General features: G+C 37.3%; 1 protein-coding gene across 1 annotated transcript in view; it reads right to left on the bottom strand.

The window, feature by feature from the left end:
• Positions 1-25065, bottom strand: part of LRP6 (LDL receptor related protein 6) — a 176060-nt gene that overhangs the window by 36980 nt on the left and 114015 nt on the right. Inside the window, exons 8-12 of the mRNA XM_058558744.1 lie at positions 7068-7284; positions 6028-6317; positions 4527-4753; positions 2352-2536; positions 1125-1451 (exon numbers count right to left, since the gene is read on the bottom strand). Of these exons, the coding sequence (XP_058414727.1) occupies positions 1125-1451; positions 2352-2536; positions 4527-4753; positions 6028-6317; positions 7068-7284 (1246 nt within the window). The remainder of the gene's footprint in view (positions 1-1124; positions 1452-2351; positions 2537-4526; positions 4754-6027; positions 6318-7067; positions 7285-25065) is intronic.

The following is a 25065-nucleotide window of genomic DNA, read 5'->3' as shown; positions in this document are numbered from 1 at the left end:
TCATCTTATAACTGGGAAAATTTAAGGCTTAAAAAGTTAATGTGAGTTGCTTTAGTAAAACACAAAACTAACGTGTGGCAGAGATTCCAAATCATTAAACTATAAACTTACGTTCTTTCTCTTTCACAACTGAAGCCCTGTATCAGGACCGACTAAATCCTTTCCTAGGTGATTTCTTATACTTTCAGGCACAGAATAAAGTAATTTCAATAGTTAATTATATCCAGTATCTTACAGCAGTCTTGTTACCTTCTATCCTAGTGAACCATACCCTACTTTTCTCTCATGAATAATTCTCTATTTCTTTATCATATCTACCAATTTAATCTTATCTATCCACCACGACATGGGCCTTCATATATACTTGAGTCATAAACCAGGTTTCCCCAAGCCAACAATGTTTCTTACAAACTGTGTTTTGTTGTTGTTAGTACAGTGTGTGTGTATATGCATGTGTGTATTTAGTATGTAATACTTGCAAACATTTAAAAATCAGGAGATGCTACAGCCAAAAAAAAATCTGGATTCATGACTGGATGAGAAAATCTGGTAACATCAGCTGGAATTAAGTAGCAACCACCCACTACGTTCAGAGGATGTGCTCTCTGATTCCTCACCTATTTGCTCTTGTTTCATACTGGGCTAAATTTACTCATACACCTTTTCTGCCTGGCCTCTTACACATTTAAATTTTTTATCTTTAGACTATTCTATGAACTTCAAAGGAAAAAGAGGTTGTATTTTGGAGATTCCCTTTGTTATACTGATTGCATTTCTCTTCCTTTTCCTTACAATGAATAAATATGAATTATGTATAGCACACATGCATGACTCTGTCTCTCAAGAAGCTATGCAAATTTTGCACTAAATATTTAATGCCCAAGGGTAAAAGACTTAATTTTCCTAACATCACTTTTTCCATAACATCAACTAGCTATCATCAAACAAATAATAAGTAACAAAAACTTGCATTTCTCCATCTTTAGTCCTTTCCTTTTATTAAACAAATGATCAATCCTGGACTTCCACAACTTTTTACTCTAGAAAGAACATAAACTACAGTGTTTTCAAAACTCTGCTTTCTCCTCTAATTCTAGTTTGCTTTGGAGGGAAATGCAGCTTACCACTACAAGTCCTGTTGTCAGCATTAAGAGAGTAGTGGGCAGGGCATCCACAAACAAAACCTCCAACTGGCACAGCCAAGCAGAGGTGGGAGCAGTGCCCGTTGCTGGAAGCACACTCATTCCACCCTGCCTGCCGGGAGGAGTGAAAGACGAGGATGTCCATCACATAATCCAAGTGGCCCTGAATGATGGTGCGGTTTTGGCCACTGGTTTTGTTGGCACGCTCAATGCTGCGTCGGCTCCAGTCTGTCCAGTAGATGTAATCTTGGTACTGAGTTAAGCCAAAAGGATGAGGCAAGTCATCTGCTATAACTTCACGGTTGAGTCCTATTTTCGGAAAGGCAGTAGACAGGGGAGAAGCAGAAGGATGAAACAGGTGAGAAGATACGAGTCTTGTTGGCAAACAAACAAAAAAAGTAACACACAAAACATTACACTTGTAAGCAATTTAAAATAGAACGATTCATTTAAAAGCAATTCTAAACCCAGACCAATTCTCTGAAATCAATCCATCTGCAGTCTGACCCCATGCCTTAAAACTTATATTCTTGCTATAAATCACTGAGTTTGTCTAAACTGCTGCAAATGGTATACTTTGTGTCTTATTTTCTCTCCATAAGGGTCTATCGTTTAACTTTTCTTCTTCCTTCCATAAAAACATGAAAATGCATGTATTGTATTTTACTGGTACAAAAAAGTCACTTCAGGAATATCTAGGGAGTTATAAATTCCATTACAAGCCCAAAAATAATGAAATTTCCACATAAAAAAGAGATGTGAGGGGCCAGTCCTGTGGAGTAGTGGTTAAGTGCGTGTGCTTCGCTGCTGGCGGTCCGGGTTCGGATCCTAGGTGCACACCAACGCACCACTTGTCAGGCTGTACTGTGGTGGCGTCCCACATAAAGTGGAGGAAGCTGGGCGCGGATGTTAGCCCAGGGTCAGTCTTTTTCAGCAAAAAAAAAGAAAAAAAAGAGGAGGATTGGCATGGATGTTAGCTCAGGGCTGATCTTCCTCACAAAAAAAAAAAAAGAGAGAGAGACACATGTGAATCCAAGTACCTGGCCCACTTTTAATAATAATAAACAGGATACAACGCCAGAGGAAGCATCCAGACATTCATATCAAGTTTGATTAATAGTATCTAACCAATGGTGAATAGCAGCCAATTGATTTTTGCATTAAAAGAATAACATACTGTCTATCTGAATAAAAAGAAGCCCAGCTTACCAAGCATATTTGAAGATTCTATTAAGTTGGTGTCCAGGTCTGTCCAATAAAGTCTCCTTTTAGCATAATCAATAGTCAGGCCGTTTGCCCGGCCCACATTTGGAACTAATGTAGTACGTTCACTTCCATCCATGGCAGCTCTGTCTATCTTAGGTTTTCCACCCCACTCAGTCCAATACATAAATCTAAATTCAGAACAATGAATATTTAACATTTCATTTTTGATCATTTGGGGGAAAGCGTCATATTCATGCATAGTAACTAAATAAATTTAAAGAAAATATCCATTAAATCAAGAAAATTGGTAAAACAAAATCATGGCTATAATTTTTTCAATTATTTTGGCACCCTCAACTAAATATTTTTTCTCATATCCTAAAAAGGAAGTGAGTCAGCTTTCCTTAGTCTTTCCAATGAATTTGTTCCATCCAAAACCTAGGAATTGGAAACAAACCAATGATTTCCTTATTGAAGCACTTGCATTTATAAAACTAATATTCAAGAAGATAGCAAAGGATTAAAGCTCTGGTCTCAGAATCCGGTTTACATCTGAATAAAATATCTTTACGTATTCCTGAATACAAGTAATTCGAGTTTTCAAATTTTTAAACTTACTTTTCAACTTGTGTAATCAACCCTCCCCCAAAACAAGTTACAGGAATATATGAAAGGTAAAAGTTAATAGCCTTTAACTGAAGTTAAAAAGCAAAGTTTGAAAATGTATTTGATCACACGGTGCAAGGGAACATACTGCATGTCTAAGAGCAATGAATCATCCCTTAATGTGTCAACTGGGCAGTGAACACTACTACCATGAAATTGTAGAATACTCTTTTGCTTTTACTTTACTTTTTCGAGTTTTTCACATTAACCTTAGAGCAGACCTACAGTATAAGCTTTTTACAGATGAGGCCAAAGCACTAAAAGAATACTTGCAGTAGGAAAGCACTCCACATGCCAGCTCTCATCAAATACCTGAGCACAGACATTCACGCATCAGCCCGTCAGCTGACGGCTGACTTGGCAGCAACGTATGAACATGCTTTTCTGAAAATTAAAGTTGGTCTCAGGCTTTGTTTGCCTTTGCACTTGTCAGTTGACAGGCACATGCACACCACAAGAGCCAAAGAGGAACAACTGTGAGAGAAATTTCAGAGTTGCCAGCAGCCACATAAACTAGAGTCCTTAGTCCCAACTACTAAATTTATCTGTCTGATAACTAACGCTTAAAGATCACCATAATCCAACCACAACATGTCAGCACAGAGAAGCTGTCTTTGATAGGGCCTTCCAATTAGATGGCTAACTAGCTAATCATGGAATTAATGTGATTTCAGGGAAACTATTTTTAATTACAGATATAGTAAATACGCTTATATGTTTACATTGTTAACTTCTGCTTTTAAAAGTGGAATTATCCTTCAAATTTCAGATATCTTAGCTGCTGGCTTTTTAAAACTTCTAAATCATGTAAGAAGGATCATCTACCCTTGAAAAACATGTCATGTTGTAAATAAACAGTAAACTGTTTTTTTAAACAGTAAAACAGTTTTTTAAACAGTAAAACCAGTTTACTATTTAACATCACAGTTTCTCCAAGCTTATAATAATGATCAAACTAATTGTCCATTTTGAATTAATGAATATTCTAAAATGGAGTCTTTTAAATGCAGTTATTTCTTAACATATTACATTATTTCAGTGGGTTTACTTTAATAGGTTTGGAATCTGGCACAACTTGGGAGAGGGTACAAGCAAAAAGACTTGATGATACTGTTTATCATCAAGTTTATGATGTTTAAAAGGCTGTTTACTTAGTATATAAATATGATCAGTAATATTTAATTATTTACTTAGTATATAAATGTTAATTATATTACATAGTTATTACTTATACCATAATTATATACTTAGTATATAAATATGATCAGTAATATTTAATTATTAATCCACTTCACTAATCTTTTTTCACCCAATGTTAATAATGACAAAAGTAAAATTTAGCTAATAATTATTAATTCTAAATCAGTGAAATCTCAACTAATGGTTTTAAAATAAAGTCTATCTATGGTTTAGTTGTCAGATTCCTAATAAGCATTAAGACATCAAGAATATTATCCATAACTAGGCCATGTGCAATGTAGTTGCAAAGAATGCATACATAAAGTTGTTTACCCTTCAGCAGGGTCCAACGCAAGAGCTCTGGGACTATCTAGGTCTTTCCACACCAAAACTTGTCGGTGCTGCCCATCCAACTTTGACACCTCAATTCGATTCGTTCCTGTGTCTGCCCAGTACAAGTTCTTCCCAAGCCAGTCTACTGCCATGCCTTCTGGATAATCTAAGCCAAATTCTACCACGTGTTCCAGTGCACTGCCATTCATAAAGGCTCTGCTGATGGTCTGCAAAAATAAAATTAACAATAAAGTCACATGGCTTTAAGTACAAAACACTATATGGAAAAAATGTTTGGTTTGGTTTTTATGGGGTGGGAGGATGCAGAAGAGTCAGAGGCATATAGTTTCTTAATACAATTCACATATTTTATGAGCACAGAAAAAAACTGTGTGATGTCAATCTCTAATAAATGCAACAGTGACCTCAAGTTTTACTGCCGATTCAAGGAGAAATTTTTGAAATTCTTTAATACCAAAAATTTATTCTGGTAAGACAGTGGAATGATTTTTCTTTTAAAGTCTATTAGAAATCAAGTGAAAAAGTTGTCACCAGACTCTTAACTGGCAGTCAGCTTTCTGAAGGTGCTTGACAGTATGCCTTGTCATTGTGTCAATTTGAGAAAATCTCAACAACCTTATACCTTATATACCTTGCATACAACTATTATATTATCACCACTGTAGCTTTGAATCCCCTATAATTTAAACAATCATAATTCAAGCTATTAATAATGGCTGTTACTTCTTGTCAAGCACTATCCTAAGTACTTTGTGTACATATATTTTCTCATTTAATCCTCATATCAGCCCTGCAAGATAGGCATTATCTCTATTTTCAAGATTAAGAAACTTAGAAGGCCACACAATAAAAGCCAAGATTTATTTATTTACTTCATTTATTCTCTCATTTAATAGATTTTACTGAACAACATCAGAATCCACCTCTGGCTCCAACATCCCATGATTTTTGCATATTAGACAAAATTTTACACAAGTTATCTGAAACAAGCCCAAAACAATCTGGAAGAAGGAAAGATTATTCTCCAGATTTTCTGGTCAGGAGCTCCTCCTTCTTATTGACTCAGTATATTTTTCAATATTTATTCTAGAAAAAAGAAAATAAAGGTATGCTATAACTCATAATTGGCATTTTCTACTTCAGGCTCCAAAATTTTGTTTAAAATAAGTCAAGTCTCTATAAGCCATTTATGTGAATCATACAGTTACTTACTCTCTACTTGCAGAAAATGTTACTTATTATCCTCAAATGGAACAAAGTACAGGAAGATTATGTCTTGCAGATTTACAACACTCAAGCAAACTATCTTGTATTAAAAGGTACTTAATAAAACACTGAATGGGCCTTTCCCTTGACTTCCTTTAGAAAGTTAAGGGTTTTTGTTGAACTTTGCCTATTAAACAAGGAAGGAGGTTGATCATAGCAAGAAGACTCAGACCCTTTTAGTTCCCAGTTTTAAAATCTCAATTCTTTCACTAACCTTGAGTGATATATCAGTCCAGTAAATTCGGTTGTCTGTCACATCAAAATCCAAAGCAGAAGCTTCTTTGACACCAGTGAGCGGAATGGCCACATTATTATTGTTAGTTTCCAAAGAAATTCGCCGAATATCTGCTCTCCGTGAAAACAAAAGGAAGGCCTCTGGGACAATGCAGGTCTTCATGTCACTGATGAGTTCAAAGCCTATAGGGCAGGCACAGCGAAGGCCCTGAGGTCTATAGAGGCAAAGATGGCTACATCCCCCATTTTCCTCAGCGCAGGGGTTAGAACCTAAAAGACAAATTAATTATAAAAGGCTACAAAGGGATACACACATTGACATGATCAATACATTTTCACTTTAAAATGACTAAGCATTTGGTTCACAAAGACCTATAATTATATTTGCTCCCCAATCTAGAGTTTCAAGTCCAATCTCATAAACAAGCACTATGAGGATTAATAGGGAATAAAAGGCCAGGTACAGTGGTGCAGGCCTATAGTCCCAGCTACTCCGGAGGCTGAGGTGGGAGGATCGCTTGAGCCCAAGAGTTCTGAGTTGTAGTGTGCTATGCCAATAGGGTGACGCACTAAGCTGGCATCAACATGGTGATCTCCCACAAGCAGGGGGAGCACCAGGTTGCCTAAGGAGGGGTGAACTGGCCCAGGTTGGAAATGCAGCAAGTAAAAACTCCCTTGCTGATCAACTGGGAATAAAAGTACAGTGAAATACTTTGCTTTGTACCCATACTTAGCTTTAGAATAAGTTACATTATTCATACAACAGGACTGAATTCTTTTGATGAAGGGGTGTGTGGGTGTGGGTGTGTGTGTGTGTGTTCAGCCTTTCGATTCAAACTATGTAGCTAGAGTACTAAGCCAACATAAAAGGCCCATTCCAGGTTATAAAAGAGTTCACAGATGATTTCTATAGCCCCTCAAAACATCAACAATTCATCTCGCTGTTTTACAAACTGCTGACTATCTCCACCTTTCCTCATTCTTGGCTTCCATCTCTAAGAGAATTTTGGAATTACTTACCAATAATTCGATGAACATTTGTGGCCTTTAGGCCCATGAGGTCAGGGAGCTGATCTATGATGATTTCCCTCTCTGCACTTCGTTTGTGTACTCTTTCGATGCTACGCCTCTGCCAGTCAGTCCAGTAAACATAGTCACCCAACAAAGTAAATCCAAATATGTGAGGAATTTTGTCTTCCACTAGTACCCGTCTCCCAGTGCCATCGGTATTCATAACCTTCATGTTTAAGTATAAAGAGAAGGAAGAGGAAAAGATGGGTACTTATTCTTCAAATCTATGTAGAAATGACAAATCCAACTGCGTGTTGCATCAAAATCCTAAGGGGTCATCTTAGTTATTCCTATTACAAAGCTTTCACAAAATGACAACACGCTGATTAATATAAGCTCATATTTTACCTCTATTTCTCCAATGTCTTATTAACCTTCCTTCTAAAAATCCTGTCAATACTAGATTTAGTATGCATCTCTTCCATTAAATGACTATGTAAAAATTAAAAATACAATATCATTACCTTAAATTTGCTCGTACATTTGTTTTCAAATTACAATGTACCTTCACACACATTATTTTATTACATATTTTATTATATAACATTTTATTTTATCCTGAGAATTCTTCCGTTTTTACATCTTGGGAAATTGAGATTCATATAAGGTCACACAGCTTATAAACAGAGTTGATGCCTTTTTTTTTTTTTTAAACATAGGCAGTATGCTCTTCTTTAAAGATTTTATTTATTTTTATTTTTCCCCCCAAAGCCCCAGTAGATAGTTGTATGTCATAGCTGCACATCCTTCTAGTTGCTGTATGTGGGACTCAGCCTCAGGATGGACGGAGAAGTGGTGCCTCGATGCGCACCCGGGATCCGAACCCGGGCCACCAGCATCGCAGCGCGTGCACTTAACCACCAAGCCACAGGGCCGGCCCTGATGCCTTTTTAAAGACTCTTTCCACTTAGTATATTTTATATTTCATTGTTTTTTAAAAAAATAAAACACACAGATAAGAGGGCTCTCAATAAATCACTCACCCCCCTAAGGTTATAATCACAAAACTATATGGAATTTATGACACTCTCTCCACAACTGAGTTTCAAGCAACTAGAATGTACCTACTTTTTTCAACTCCCCTATAGTGACATTATTAAATTCGTTCTGACACTCTCATTATAAACATCAGCAATTTCCCCAGAAGTGGCAAAGACATCTTTTCTGTCTCTGACATTGTAGCAACATGTACTAATATTCTGTTCTAAAAGATGGCATAAGTCTTCGAAAGCACCAACTTACATGTCCGTACTAAGACCATTTCTACCATTTAAAGTGGCCTGTGTGCCAGGCAAATCAGCCTTCGGAAATGTTATTCTGGTACTAAAAACATGTACATGCAAACAATATCTGCCCCCTATCTAAAAACAAGTATCAGAAGTAATCTTATATGCAAGTGTTAACTTTTTATCCATAAAATTAGTAAGAAATATTCCATGTAAGTCAATACCATGATTGCTTAGATGGAATGACAACCAGATGTTACCTTTATCTCTCTCCTCTAAAACCTTTAAAACACTTGCTGATCTTTCAAGAACAGCCAAACCCTGGAAATAACCAAGTACTTAAAAGTTGAGCAAGCGAGACTGAGCTATATCCTTGTATTTTAACTTGTAAATATCAATAAATATTTGACTTATATGGGATGGAAGAGAAATCATACTAGTTGAATGTTTATTTGTTTACATCAGATACAATAGGACTTCTGTTAAATATGCATTTAATGTATTAAACTAGAATGTCTTTAAAAGTAAAAAACATTTAGTTAAAAAGAATTTAAAACTACTCCAATTCCTACGTTAAACACTTTTTAAAGATAATAATTTCTCCTTAATTTGAGACATGAGTTTAGATTTTTTACACTCATATTTTCTTGCAATAGACCACTCCTGGATATATGTTATGATGTTTATGTAGTACCTTAAAATTACTTTGGTGTTTAAGACTATGAGGACTAAGCACAGAAAAAGGGTTGATTATTTGTTTACATATCTAACCACAATGTGAGCTCTAGAATAGCAAGAACCTTAATTCATCCATTTATGTGTCTTCCACAGCTACTATTAAAGAACCTGGCAAAGAACTCAATAAATATTTGTTAAAGAATTTTTAAAGGAGATAGGTTTCCTAAGACACTCAAGAAACCTTCCCAAAAATGCAAACAAAAATTTATATGACAGTTCTTATCCTCAGATCCTACAGCTTAGCCATTTGAATGAATGAAAGGTATTCTTGCCCAAATTTTAAATTGATGTAAAAAGGCATACTACTGCCTACATCTGGAGAACGAATACATTCCTATCTCTCCTAAAAGCAGAGTCTGAGAAAAAAATTTCTGGTTCCATTCTGTTACTGCTTGGAAACTTAGATCAGGGTGAAATATCTTTCCTTTATTAGACGTATAACTTAGAAAGTCTTTATTTTAGGTGGGGGAATCTTATTTTTAAAACTCTCTGCTTTTGCCTCTATCCTAATAAGGAGACTATCTCTTGACTCCAGTATCTTCCTATAACCCCCTTTTACAAGAACTTCCTCCCAACACTATTTTCCTTCCTTTCTGGGACCTTCAATTTCTCCCTCTCCATAGGGTCCTTCCTTTCTGCCTTTAGCACAACACAATTTCCCTGATCTTAGAAAGATACTGTTTAAAAGCTGAAAGATTCTGAATCTATTCCATCCTTCTTATTTTACTGCCATATTCTTTGAATGTAATCTCTAACATTTGCCTCCAACTCTTAGCATTCATTCCCTTCAACTCCCTACAACTGGCTTACAATCTATGACTCAGATGAAATAACTATACTGAAATGATCAATGACTACTTTTCTTGCTTTTCTCAGTTCTTGTGTTCTTTTCCCTCTTTTTAACATCTGATACTCTTAACCACCCACTGAAACTCGATATGGGGTTTTCATGACACAATATGATCTTATTTCTTTTTCTATAGCCAGGACTGCTTTTCATCTCTTCATTTCACTGGTTCCTCCTTCCTTTTTGAAAGCTGATAGGATATTTTCCAAAGTTTCCTGGGTTCTTCTCTCTCTATAAAACACCCTTCAAAAGCCCATCAATTTCTATGGCTTCTATTAATCTATGTAGAAAAATTACAAACATGTAAAGTTCTAGCCTAAGGTCTCATCAGTTGCTACTGCACTATTTCCACCTGCGTTTCCCGGAAAATGTACTGCTACCTCATCTAAAATGTCATATACTTAACAATGAACCCATGTTCTCCATTGCGGGGAGTTCATCATCCTATCAGAGAGCACCTAACACACAGCGCTAAATATTCTGTGTTATAAGACTCTAAAATACTACTTTCTTACAAGCTTATGGTATATTAAAATATGTCTGACTTGATCATATTCCTAGTTTCAGAACTACCTTAAATCAATTATACTGCATTAACTTACATTTAATAAATTAACACTAATTTTCCTGATTAGTACACCTAAATTCTGCCTTCCAATTACAAATTTACTTGCTGATCTAAACGCATATCCTAGGAGCAATGTCAGCATCACAGTGGAGTGAGTTGTTCCCTTTGTCTCTCCGCTCTAAATTACAACCAAATAGACACCCACTGACCAACAGAGGTTTCCCTACACAGCACAAGAGGATGCCTAAGAGATCCTGGCAGCTATTCATCTGAAGGTGGGTGGACTGGACTTCCAGGAAGCAATGAAACTAGGGGAGAAACCCCCCCTACTCCCCTGGCGGCAGAGATCCAGGGCACAGATCCTCATATAGTGGACTGTGCACCTGTGAGTGGAGGTGAGGGTGGCCCGGCACCACGTGCATGAACGCCCAGAGTGGCAGTGACGCAGCAGCCCCGTCCCACAATGGTCAGGGGAGTGGCAGCAGGCCCGACCAGCACAGCTGTGAGTAGACGGGGTAGGAGCGCCCAGCCCCCAGTGTTGGCACCCCTGACACCAACTCCACCAGCAGCGAGGGCTGCATAGAAGTCCCCGGGTCCCCAGGCCCCAGCCAGCAACAGTGACACCTGTGAACCCAGCACCCCTAGCAGCAGTCCAACCAGCACCCCCAGACAACTCAGAAACAGCAATGTAGGTGGTGCACAGGACAACAGCACCTAAGCCTGCAGAGAGAAGGAGGAACATGAGACCCAGGAGACCAGAACCAAAGTAACCAAAGCTGTACCCAAATAAGAAAAGGTGATTACTACCACAAATGCACCTATAGAGAATCACTTCATCAAACAGAATGAAGAACTACAGTAACACTGCAGTACAGAAGAAAATGACAACTCTCCAGAAACCAAACTTGAAGTCATAGAAGATTACAACCTAAGTGACAAAGAATTCAAAACAGCTGTCATAAAGAAACTCGAATTATGAGAAAATTCAGAAAGACAGTTCAATGAGCTCAGGACTAAAATTAATGAACAGAAGGATTACTTCACCAAAGAGATTGAAGCTCTAAAAAAAAAAAAACAAATTTTGGATATGAAGAACACAATAAATAAGATAAAAAATAAAGTAGAAAGCATTAAAAATAGAGTAGACCTTATGCCGGAGGGAATTAGTGAGCTGGAAAATACAAACACAGAAATGATTCAGATACAGGAAGAGAGAGAACTAAGATTTTTAAAGAATGAAGAAATTATTCAAGAAATATCCTACTCAATTAGGAAAAGTAACATAAAGTTTATAGGTATCCCATAGGTAGAAATGAGGGAAAAAGAAGACTGAGCATATTCAAAGAAATAATAGTTGAGAACACCCCAAACCCAGAGAAGGAACTGGACATGCAAGTATATGAAGCTAAAAGAATTCCTAATTACATCAATCAAAGCAAAAAGACCTCCTCCAAGGCATATATTAAAACTGACAAGAATCAACGACAAAGATGAGGCCGGCCCAGTGGCATAGTGGTTAAGTTTGCATGCTCCACTCTGGCGGGCCAGGGTTCATGGGTTCAGATCCTGGGTGCAGACCTGTGCATCGCTTATTGAGCCATGCTGTGACAGCTGTCGCACACATAAAGTAGAGGAAGAAGGGCATGGCTGTTAGCCCAGGGCCACTCTTCCTCACCAAAAAAAAAAAAAAAGAAAGAAAGAAAAATCAATGACAAAGAAAAAATATTAAGGGAAACAAGAGAGAAGAAAATAACCTACACAGGAAACTCCATCAGGCTTTCAGTAGATTTCTCAGCAGAAATTTCACAAGCTAGAAGAAAGCAGAATGATATATTCAAAATACTGAAAGACAAAAACTATCAGCCAAGAATACTCTATCCAGTGAAATTATCCTTCAGAAATGACAGAGAAATAAAAGCTTTTCTAGAAGAACAGAAGCTGAGGGAGTTCACTGCCACCAGACCTGGCCTACAAGAAATGTTGAAGGGAACCCTCCTACCTGAAACAAAAAAGGCAAAGTTTACAAAGCTTTGAGCTAGGAAATAAATAGACAAGATCAGAAAATTGCAGCTCTCTATCAGAATAGGTTAGCAAACACTTAATTATAACATAAAGGACAGAGGCAAAGAAAGCATCAAAAACAACTATAAAAAATTCAACTTGGTCACAAACTCACAACACAAAAAAGAATAATTTGTGACAACAAAGACATTGAAAGGGAAAAGGAAGGGATGGAACCTGCTTAGGCTAATGGAGATAAGAGGCAATCAGAAAATGGACTATCTCATCCATGAGCTCTTTTATACAAACCTCATGGTAACCACAAAACAAAAAATCAGAGCAGAGTCATAAATAAAGAGAAAACTGAGAAAACCATAAAAGAAAACCACCAAACTGAAATAGGAGACAGAAACACAAGGAAAAAGAAACAATGGAAATACAGAACAATTGGAAAACAAAAAATAAAATGGCAGTATTAAGCCCTAACATAGCAATAATCAGTCTAAATGTAAATGGATTGAATTCACCAATCAAAAGACAGAGAGTGCCTGGATGGATTAAAAAACAAGACCCAACAATATGCTGCCTCCAGGAAACACATCTCAGCTCTAAAGACAAACAGGCTTAGAGTAAAGGGATATGGAAGATGATACTCCAGGCAAATAGCAAGCAAAAGAAAGCAAGTGTAGCCATACTTTTATCAGACAAAGCAGAATTCAAGATAAAAAAGAAAATAAGAGACAAAGATGGGCATTACAGGGGCCGGCCCCAGGGCTTAGTGGTTAAGTGTGCACGCTCCGCTACTGGCGGCCCGGCTTCAGATCCAGGGCACACACTGATGCACCACTTTTCCGGCCATGCTGAGGCCGCGTCCCACATACAGCAACCAGAAGGATGTGCAACTATGACATACACCTATCTACTGGGGCTTTAGGGGGAAAAAAGGAGGTATCTACTGGGGCTTTGGGGGAAAAAAAGGAAGGAGATTGGCAATAGATGTTAGCTCAGAGCCGGTCTTCCTCAGCAAAAAGAGGAGGATTAGCACGGATGTTAGCTCAGGGCTGATCTCCCTCACAAAAAAAAAAGATGGGCATTATATAACAATAAACAGGACATTCCAACAAGAAGACATAACACTTATGAATATATATGTACCTAACACAGGATCACCAAAGTACATAAAGCAACTACTAACAGACCTAAAGGGAGAACTTAACAGCAACACAATAATAGTAGGGGACCTCAACACCCCACTTACGTCAATGGATAGATCACCCAGACAGAAAGTCAACAAGGAAACAGGGGCCTTAAATGAAACACTAGACCAGATGGACTTAACAGATATATACAGAACATTCCATCCAAAAACAACAGAATACACATTCTTCTCAAGTGCACAGGGAACATTCTCAAAGACAGAAAGTATGTTGAGAAACGAGGCAAGCTTCAATAAATTTAAGAAGACTGAAATCATATCAAGCATCTTTTCTGACCACATGCTATGAAACTACAAATCAACTACAAGAAAAAAGCTGGGAAAGTGACAAATATATGGATACTAAACAACATGCTAGTGAACAACTATTATATCAGTGAAGAAAACAAAGAAGAAATCAAAAAATACCTGAAGAAAAATGCAAACACCATATACCAAAACCTATGAGATGCAGCAAAAGCAGTACTAAGAGGGAAATTCATAGCAATACAGGCCTACCTCAAGAAACAAGAAAAATCTCAAATAAACAAACTTACGCTATACCTAAAAGAACTAGAAAAAGAAGAACAAAACCCAAATTCAATAGACAGAAGGAAATGATAAAAATGAGAGCAGTAATAAACAAATTAGAGACTAAGAAAACAACAGAATCAATGAAACAAAGAGCTGGTTCTTTGAGAAGATATACAAAATTGGCAAACCGTTAGCCAGACTCACTAAGAAAAAAAGAAAAAAGACTCAAATAAATAAAATCAGAAATGAAAGGCGAGAAATTACAATAGACACCACAGAAATACAAAGGATTATAAGAGACTACTATGAAAAGCTATACGCCAACAAGCTTGATAACCTACAAGAAATGGATAAATTCTTAGAATCACACAACATCCCAAAACTGAAACAAGAAGAAATAGAGAATCGGAATAGACCACAAGCAAAGAGATTGAAATGGTAATCAAGAACCTCACAAAAAACAGAAGTCTAGGACCAGATGGCTTCTCTGGTGAATTCTACCAAACACTCAAAGAAGATGTAATTCCTATCCTTCTCAAATTATTCCAAAAAATTGAAGAGGATGGGGCAAAACCTAACTCATTTTATGAGGCCAATATTACCCTGATATCAAAACCAGATAAGGACAACACAAAACAGGAAAATTACAGGCCAATATGGCTGATGAACATAGATGCAAAAATCCTCAACAAAATATTGGCAAATAGAATACAGCAATACATTAAAAGGCTCATACACCATGATCAAGTGGGATTTATTCCAAGGATGCAAAGATGGTTAGATATTTGCAAATCAATCAATGTGATACACCACATTAACAAAACGAAGAATCAAAATCACATGATCATCTCAATAGATGTTGAGTCTTGTCAAATGCTTTCTCTGCATCCATTTATGATAAAAACTCTGAATAAAATGAGTACAGAAGGAAAGTACCTCAACATAATAAAGGCCGTATATGACAAACCCACAGCCATGATCATACCCAACGGGTAAAAACTGAAAGCCATCCCTCTGAGAACAGGACCAAGATAAGGGTGCCCACTCTTGCCACTCCTATTCAACAAAGTACTGGAGGTGTTGGCCAGAACAATTAGGCAAGAAAAAGAAATAAAAGGGATCCAAAGTGGAAAGGAAGAAGTGAAACTCTTGCTGTTTGTGGACGACATGATCTTATAAATAGAAAACCCTAAAGAATCCACCAGAAAACTATTAGAAATAATCAGTAACTACAGCAAAGTTGCAGGTTACGAAATCAACATCCAAAAATCAGTTGCATTTCTATACACTAATAACGAACTAGCAGAAAGAGAAGTCAAGAATACAATGCCATTTACAATCACAACAAAAAGAATAAAATACTTAGAAATTTAACCAAGGAGGTGAAAGACCTATACACTGAAAACTATAAGACATTATTGAATGAAATCAAAGACAACACAAAGAAATGGAAAGATATTCCATGCTCATGCACTGGAAAAATAAACATAGTTAAAATGTGCATATTAGCTAAAGCAATCTACAGATTCAATGCAATCCCAATCAGAATCCCAATGACATTCTTCACGGAAACAGAACAAAGAATCCTAAAATTTATATGGAACAACAAAAGACCCCAAACAGCTAAAGCAATCCTGAGAAAAAAGAACAAAGCTGGAAGTATTACATTCCTTGACTTCAAAATATACTACAAAGCTATAGTAATCAAAACAGCATGGTACTGGCACAAAAAGAGAGACACAGATCAATGGAACAGAATTGAAAGCCCAGAAATAAAACCACCCATCTATGGACAACTAATCTTCAAAAAAGAAACCAGGAGGGCCGGCCCCGTGGCTTGGCGGTTGGGTGCGCGCGCTCCGCTGCTGGCGGCCCGGGTTCGGATCCCGGGCGCGCACCGACGCACTGCTTCTCCGGCCATGCTGGGGCCGTGTCCCACATACAGCAACTAGAGGGATGTGCAGCTATGACATGCAACTATCTGCTGGGGCTTTGGGGGAAAAAACCAAATAAATAAAATTATAAAAAAAAACAAAAAAGAAACCAGGAACAAGCAATGGAGAACGGAAAGTCTCTTCAATAAATGGTGTTGGGAAAATTGGACAGTCAGGTGCAAAAGAAGGAAACCAGACCATTATCTTATACTATACACAAAAATGAACTCAAAATGGACAAAAGATTTGAATGTAAGACCTGAAACTATAAGACACCTAGAAGAAAATATAGGCAGTACACTCTGACATGGGTCTTACCAGTATCTTTTTGAATACCATGTCTACTCAGGGAAGGGAGACAAAAGAAAAAATAAATAAATGGGACTACATCAGACTAAGAAGCTTCTGCAAAGCAAAAGAAACCATTAACAAAACGAAGAGAACCCTCCAACTGGGATAAAATATTTGCAAATCATATAATTTCCAAAATATATAAAGAACCCATACAACTCAACAACAACAAAAATCAAGAACCCAATCAAAAAATGGGCAGAGGATATGAACAGACATTTTTCCAAACAAGACATACAGATGGCCAACAGGCACAGGAAAAGATATTCAACATCATAATTATTAAGGAAATGCAAATCAAAACTACAATGGGATATTACCTCACACCCATCAGAATGTCTATAATTAACAAGATAATAAATAACAAGTCTTGAAGAGGATGTGGAGAAAAGGGAACCCGCATACACTGCTGGTAGGAATGCAAACTGGTGCAGCCACTATGGAAAATAGCACGCAGATTGCTCAAAAAATTAGAAATACCTTACGATCCAGCTTTGCCACTGCTAGGCATTTATCCAAAGAACATGAAATCAATGATTCAAAGAGATTTTATGTATCCATATGTTCACTGCAGCATTATTCACAATAGAAAAGATGTGGAAGCAACCCAAGTGCCCATCAACGATCAATGGATAAAGAAGATGTGGTGTATATACACAACGGAATACTACTCAGCCATAAAAAAAGACAAAATCGTGCCATTTGTGACAACATGGATGGACCTTGAGGGTATTATGCTAAGTGAAATAAGTCAGACAGAGAAAGACAAACACCATATGATTTCACTCATATGTGGAAAATAAACAAAACACATGGATAAGGAGAACAGATAAGTGGTTATCAGAGGGGAAGGTGACGCAAGGAGGGTGAAAGGGGTAAAGGGGCACATGTGTATGGTGATAGATAAAAATCAGACTACTGGTGGTGAACATGATGCAGTCTATACGGAAACTGAAATATAATAATGTACACCTTAAATTTATACAATGTTATAAGCCAATATGACGTCAATAAAATATATAAAAATAAATAAAATAAAAACACATACTAGATGCCTACTATTGAACTTGTTTTTAAAAATAAAATTTAAATTTCTACTTCAAAAATATTACAGGATCGGGCCAGCTCTGGTGGCCTAGTTCAGCGTGCTCTGCTTCGGTGGCCTGGGTTCAGTTCCCAGGCACAGACCTACACCACTCCTAAGCGGCCATGTGGTCATGGCCCACATAGAAAATAGAGGAAGACTGGCCACAGATATTAGCTCATGGCGAATCTTCCTCAGCAAAAAAATTAAAAAAAGAAAAGAAAAAATACAGCATCAACCAACCATTCCCTCTTTCAGCTATGTCATCCTGCAATACTTTTGTTTGTTCATTTTGATACATGAACAACTTAAACAAAACACAGCTGATTAAGAATGAATTTGCATAATGGGCAAAGAATGAAACTGACAATCACGATGAGAAAAATAACAAAAGCACAATTCCAAAAGATCCTTTTAATTTACACAACTCAGCATATTCTATCTGGCACTTACCCTTCATTCTTCTGCTCTCTAAAAATCTCTCATGACTAGCAAACAATATTGTGACAGAATTAGGTAGATTTGGATTTCAAATATAAGCTCTATCACTGACTGGTTACCCTTGGCAATTTCTCACACGTAAAATACAGAAAGAGCACTTACATCTATGAATTATTTAAGGATTAGATAAAATAATGTTAAATATATAGCACAGTATTAGATGTGTAGTAGCAGCTCAGTAAATGCTGGTTCTTGCTCTTCAAAATTATTTGAGTAAAATGCTTTAGGTTCCTAAAAGTAAACAGCTATATTTAAATGGCTATACTTATTTAATTAAAATGCAGTGCTTCAAAATAAAAATACACATATATAAAAAGAGTATGTGGAAATGAAAGACCAAAACAACCACATACTGTTAGGCTGAAGAATAAAACCAATATAAACCTTTCTGTATCCTGGGAACTAGTGGAAGACTACAGTGCTGCAGCCTTATTCCTATTTCAAACCCCCATTTTTACTGTTTGCTTTTGCTACTTAGATGTACAGTAGTAAAACAGTAAGCAAAAAGGAGCAGTCTGACAATCTGTTCAGCTCTACCAGACCCTCATTCCACACACCCTCAAAAAAATCAAACACTAATAAACATATTTAATGAATGCAAATCACCATGAAAGAAATTATGATGAATGCTAAGAAGTTTATAACAAGGCCTCTTCTAGCTAAGGGATTACAATCTAGTTGGGGAGGTAAACTGTATTTATATTAACAGTACACATACAAATCTATCTAGAAGAATTAGGAGAATTCTGACAAAGAGAAAGAAAAAAGGATTTTCCAGAATGAAAGAAATAATATCCGTTAGACACAGAGTCAAGGATGCCTTGTTTGACTGACTTTGAAAGAAATGCTTTGAGGCAGAAAGAATACAAAAGGGACTCAAAGGAGACAGCATCAGGCAGACACCACCCTGTGGCAGGTATGAAATTCCAGGATAAGGAGAACTGTAGAAAACAAGAAACTTCTGAAAGCACTTTAAGGAGAGTGACACAACAAAGCTGTATTTCAGGAAGACTTCATTTATTGCTGTCACTGTGTTCGGACTGTTTGTGCTAAAGATAAATATCTTAAATACAGAATCATGGTTAATAAAATATTTTCAATTCCTGTGGGATGGTAATAGAAGTCCAAAATCCCTAATCTGAAAGTCTTGGGGCCACCTGTATTTTCAGAATTCAGACTTTTTCTTGATATTTAGAAAAGATAACACAATGCACATAGCATATCACCCCTACCCGGGTCTAGGGCAGCACTTCATTGCCAAACATATTAATATTTTTGCAGCAAAACATACAAATAGTCCCACAAAGTGGGATACATAAAGACTACAAATAGTCTTATATTGCTTCAGGTCAAGTTTCCCACCAACTGAATCAACAAAAACAACTTTCGGTTTGGAGAGCTTTCTGGATTTCAGAATTCACGTAAAGGATTGTGGATGGGAAATGCTTTGCTGATCTCCGCTCTAGTCCCTTGACCAAACTGGGGTTTGGATCAGTGTTAATGCCCCTCTAAGTGCAAGCAAGGGTCTCAGGAAGAAAAAAAAAAGAGTAAAGGACACTTTAAAAAGAAAGGGTTTTTAGCAACATCTGGTAGAACAACAACAACAACAAATAGTAATGAAGGTCTTAAGATGATCTTAGACTAGCACAGTGGCCAGGAATTCAAATACAGTTCCTGAAAAGCCACGACTAAAGATTTTGTAGCTTTACCCACTAGAGCATTAGTCCCTTCCAGCTATTCCTTGTTCTCGGGGGGGGGGGGGGGGTTAATAAATGCACACTAAAGCTGGATATACCACATCTATTTCAAATTAAACAATGTACTTAAGATGTGCTAAAGATGTTTTAAATGTAATTTTGTAAGACACTGTTTCCCTTAATTCCCTATCTTCCTGTTCTTGTGTGTGGTAGTTTTTACAATGGGGTTGGGTCTAGAACAGTGCTCTCCAAGAGAGATCAACTACAAGCCACAATGTGAGTCTAGCATATAATTTTAAATTTTCTAGTAGCTAGATTTTAAAAAGTAAAAAGAAACAGGTAAATTTAATTTTAATATTATATTTAATCCAATATATCCAAAATATTTTTATTTCAATGTGTAATCTATACTAAAAATTTTATTAATGAAATTTTATGGGTTTTTTCTTACTTGTCTTCTTAGGATGTATTTTACACCTCAAGCATCTCAATTCAGAGTAGCCACATTTTAAGTGCTCCACAGCCATACGTGGCTACTGGCTACCATAACGGACTGTGCAGGATTAGAGTTTCAGTGGTGATTATACAGCCTACAACAAAATTAATTTACTCCTAAAGATCAGATCTCCGTCCCCTCTCCTATCTGCCACCTTCAGGGTTGCCCTAGACCCATCAGGCTCAGTAAAGCCACAAACAAATATCTTCCATTTGGTCTTTCCTTCCTCCTCAGCTATATTATACTTAATTCTAATATGGGTTAAAATTACCTCAAAAACAATTTCTGATGAAAAAAATTAATGAAACTCTACTTTTTTTCATGTTACATCACATTTGTAAGTTTACACTTCAAAGCATTAGCTGACATTTCTAAGAGCAAGGACAAAAGCCTGATTCATTTCTTCTAGGTTATCTCAAAATAAAAGTATTAAAACCAGTTATGTTAATAGGAGAATCCAGAGCTGCCATCTCCTTGGCTCTCCTCTTTAAGAGCACTCTAGATTGACCATGTACTGGTAACGGATGAAGCTGGGCGGCTCGTAAGAATCTTAACTCTGCTTTACTATATGTTTGAAATTTTCCTAATTAAAAAAAAAAAAATGGAGAGAGGAAAGATAAGGAGAAAGTCCAAAGACACTTGAATAATAATAATAATAGTAATTATGAGCTGTTATTGAGGCCAGCCCCATGGCGTAATGGTTAAGTTCGTGCACTCTGCTTCGGTGGCCCAGGGTTGGCAGGTTCCGACCCTGGGCGCGGACCCACACACTGCTCATCAAGCCATGGCAACATCCCACATATAAAACAGAGGAAGATTAGCACAGATGTTAGCTCAAGGCGATTCTTCCTCACCAAAAATAAATAAATAATAATTTTAAAAAAAATAAATACTGTTATTTTCGTTGTTGAGATGATGTCGAAAGCAATTATAAGAATCCTCTGGGGCCGGCCACGTGGCATAGTGGTTAAGTGCACTTGCTCCGCTGCTGGCGACGCCGGTTCGGATCCCGGGTGCGCACTGATGCACCGCTTGTCAGGCCATGCTGTGGCGGCATCCCACACAAAGTGGGGGAAGATGGGCACGGATGTTAGCCCAGAACCAGTCTTCCTCAGCAAAAAAAAGAGAGGATTGGCATGGATGTTAGCTCAGGGCTGATCTTCCTCACCAAAAAAAAAAAAAAAAATCCTCTGAAGATATTAAGAGATCAACAGCTTAAATAAAATCTGATAGTGAGACTTTACATCTAAGAACTATGCATTTCCCTTTATACACAGAGCCCAATGATTATTTTCTGAAACTTGTTTCCTTCAGTTACTTTTGCAGAGTTGACACTTCTATTAGCAAATTGGCTTCTCCCCTAAATATTTCTCTTCTACCAGCCACACAATCTCTTTCTGCTCTTTCTGTTCTGAAAAGCAACACAGTGAAACAAGAACACATTGCTTTGTCTCAAAGAAAATCACTATTACATTTCTCATACCAAACAAGTAACAGTTTGGACAGGTTACCAGGTTTATAAACATGGTTCTAAGCCCTCTACGTTTAAAATAACACAAATCCTGGTAAAAGCCCGCTTGTACATTCTGAACCCAGAACAAATGAACCATTTTAGGCAATTTCAAAAGATTACCCTTACCCTTTAAAAGTTGAGCCAACACTAATTAAATCTTCTCGCAACTCTTGAGGGTGTGCTTCACTGTATTACCTCAGAGTGGTTTAATTAGTTAAACTGAAATTAGGCTTCTGTCACTTCTAGAATCTACCTCCAAATCTGAACCAGAGTCTCCAGTGGTTTCAGCTGCTTCAATCACATTGTGGTATGTATTTAACATTCTGAGGCATTCTCAAATACTGCAAACCACACTGAGAATATAGGCCACAACAGGAAATAGATGTGGCTTAACCAGAACATTCAGAACATTATCTCCACAGAGAGGAGGTAATGGCAAACCTTCTATAGACATCACATCCGGTTTTCCGAGCAGTTTCTTTAGCTCATTAAATGTCAAGACAGGACTACCCATGAAATCTTGGAATGCAGCCAGTCTACTACCAAAGTTGCTGCTATGTAACTTCACTTGACTAGACACGTTCAAGAAATAGATGACAACAGGACAATCAGGCACCTACCATAAAATAAGCTGAAGTGGGAATGCTATAAAGTCCCAAAAGAGAAACTCAAATTATGTTCCCAATGAACCATTCCTCTTTTAACGTTCCAGCCAATATGCAAAATAATTAGTGAATTAAAAGTTTACGTATAAGAAAAACAAACAGATATCATTGGGGGCTGACTGACACACTTCATAGGGTACAAAATATAATTTCACAAAAATGACATTTTTAAAAATGGAATATATACCCATGGAAGTAACATTTCAAGTCAGGCAGAATCTCACTGGGCTGACAAGTAAAGAGAAATGCTTTAGACTCAGTAGTGGAAGTAAAGGGATGCCATGCACCTGTTTAAGAAAGCAGTAAAGGCAGTTACAGTGCTGCATTCAAAGCCTTTTAACCTAGTTCAAGATATATTATGTTTGAATAAATACAAGTGATTTTTAATATGAAAAGAGAATTACAGTATCATAGTTGCACTAGGCAGTTTTACAACATTTTTGTAAGGAGTCTTGCTTAGAATATTAAACATTTGCGGTTACCTATGCTCTTTTACAGATGAAGCTAAGAATTGCTATTGTGACCAAAGCTTTCTAAAACCTGAATTACTCAGGAAAACTATAAAATTGAGAACAGATTTCCAGAAGGCATCACTATGATGAACACCAATAACACCTTGATCAATGATACTCAACTGCTCCCAGAGACACTTCTGAGAGTCCATTGTCCTGGAGCCTCCAATAAACCCTAAAAGGGAAAACTAGCATGTTAACGAAGGAAAACTGCTCCCTTTCTTCTCATTCTTTACAAGTACAGCTAAAATAAATTCTATTTGGAGTCTGAGTAGAAAAAAAAAATCAACTATAAGAATTTGGTATTCAAAGGCAAATTACTCCAGTACCAATAAGCAAGGCTTATGCCCAGATATTAGTTTTTAAACACTATTCTTTATTAAAAAGAAGCATGGGGGCCGGCCTGGTGGCATAGTGCTTAAGTTTGCACCCTCCACTTTGGCAGCCCAGGGTTCGCAGGTTTGGCTCCTGGGTGTGGAGATATGCACCAACTATCAAGCCACGCTGTGGCAGCGTCCCATATAAAGTAGAGGAAGATGGGCACAGATGTTAGCCCAGGCCAATCTTCCTCAACAAAAAGAGGAGGATTGGCAACAGATGTTAGCTCAGTGGCTAATCTTCCTCACGGTGTGTGTGGGGGGGTGTTGAACCACGGCTTCTTGGAGCAAGAGCTGATTCCAGGGCTGAGGCAAGGAAAATATAAAATAAGGCTAGAATAATATATTGTTGTTCCAGAAAGTGCTTTAAAAATGATGGGGGCAGGGGCCGGCCCGGTGGCGCAAGCGGTTGAGTGCGCGCGCTCCGCTGCGGCGGCCCGGGGTTCGCTGGTTCGGATCCCGGGCGCGCACCGACGCACTGCTTGGCAAGCCATGCTGTGGCGGCGTCCCATGTAAAGTGGAGGAAGATGGGCACAGATGTTAGCCCAGGGCCATCTTCCTCAGCAAAAAAAGAGGAGGATTGGCAGATGTTAGCACAGGGCTGATCTCCTCACAAAAAAAAAAAAAAAAAAAAAAATGATGGGGGCTCCTCAAAAAATTAAAAATAGAATTACCATATGATCTAGCAATCCCACTTCTAGGTATATAGCCAAAAGAACTGAAAACAAGATCTTGAAGAGATATCTGCACAACCATGTTCATTGTAGCATTCTTCACAACAGCCAAGAGGTCGAAGCAACCTAAATGTCTATCAACAGATGAATGGATAAAGAAAATGTGGTATATACATAAAATGGAATATTATTCAGTCTTAAAAAAGAAGAGAATCTTGTTATATGCTACAACATGGATGAACCGTGAGGACATTCTGCTAACTGGTATAAGCCAGACACAAAAAGACAAAATTGCACGATTCTACTTACATGCGGTATTTAAAGTAGTCACTCTTAGAAACAGAAAGTAAAATAGTGGTTGCCAAGGGCTGGGGAAGGGGAAAAAGGGAGTTGTTCAGTAGGTATAGATTTCAGTTTTGCAAAACGAAAAAGTTCTAGAGATCTTACTGCACAATCTGCATATAGTTAACATTACCGTACACTTAAAAATAGTTAAGATGATAAATTTTATGTTATGTGTTTTTTACCGCAATTAAAAAAAAAGATGGAAGCATGTGAAAAGGACACAGGAATTAACTGGATGGTGCTCCAAATGCCAATTCTGGGACAATTTTTGCAAAAATATAATGATAATAATGGAATATAATCTACAGAATAAAGTAATACCCATGAATCCATACTGATATATATGAATAACCGAACAGACAGAGGAGACGGAACAGCTCTTTCTTAGGGGAGAATTTTAATTAATAAATATAATAGGGATAATGGAAATGGTATCAATGTTAATTTCCTGGTGTTGATAATTGTTCTATGAATATGTAAAACGAAGCTGGGTGAAAGATATATTATTCTTGCAAAATTTTTTGTAAATCTAAAATTATTTCAAAATGAATAGCCTAAAAAAGAGGCAGCAGAGCAGAACACAAAAAGTACTGTATTAGGAACCAGGAAACTTGAATTCCATTCTTTTCTTTCTAAAGAGAAAGCTATGTGACCTTGGGCAAACAAAAGAAACTAACTAAGCAAAAAGC

This window comes from Diceros bicornis, chromosome 17 (genome assembly GCF_020826845.1).
Source record: "Diceros bicornis minor isolate mBicDic1 chromosome 17, mDicBic1.mat.cur, whole genome shotgun sequence".
Taxonomy (NCBI): Eukaryota; Metazoa; Chordata; class Mammalia; order Perissodactyla; family Rhinocerotidae; genus Diceros; species Diceros bicornis.
The sequence above is the reverse complement of the archived record's forward strand: the minus strand, read 5'-3'. Positions and strand labels throughout refer to the sequence as shown.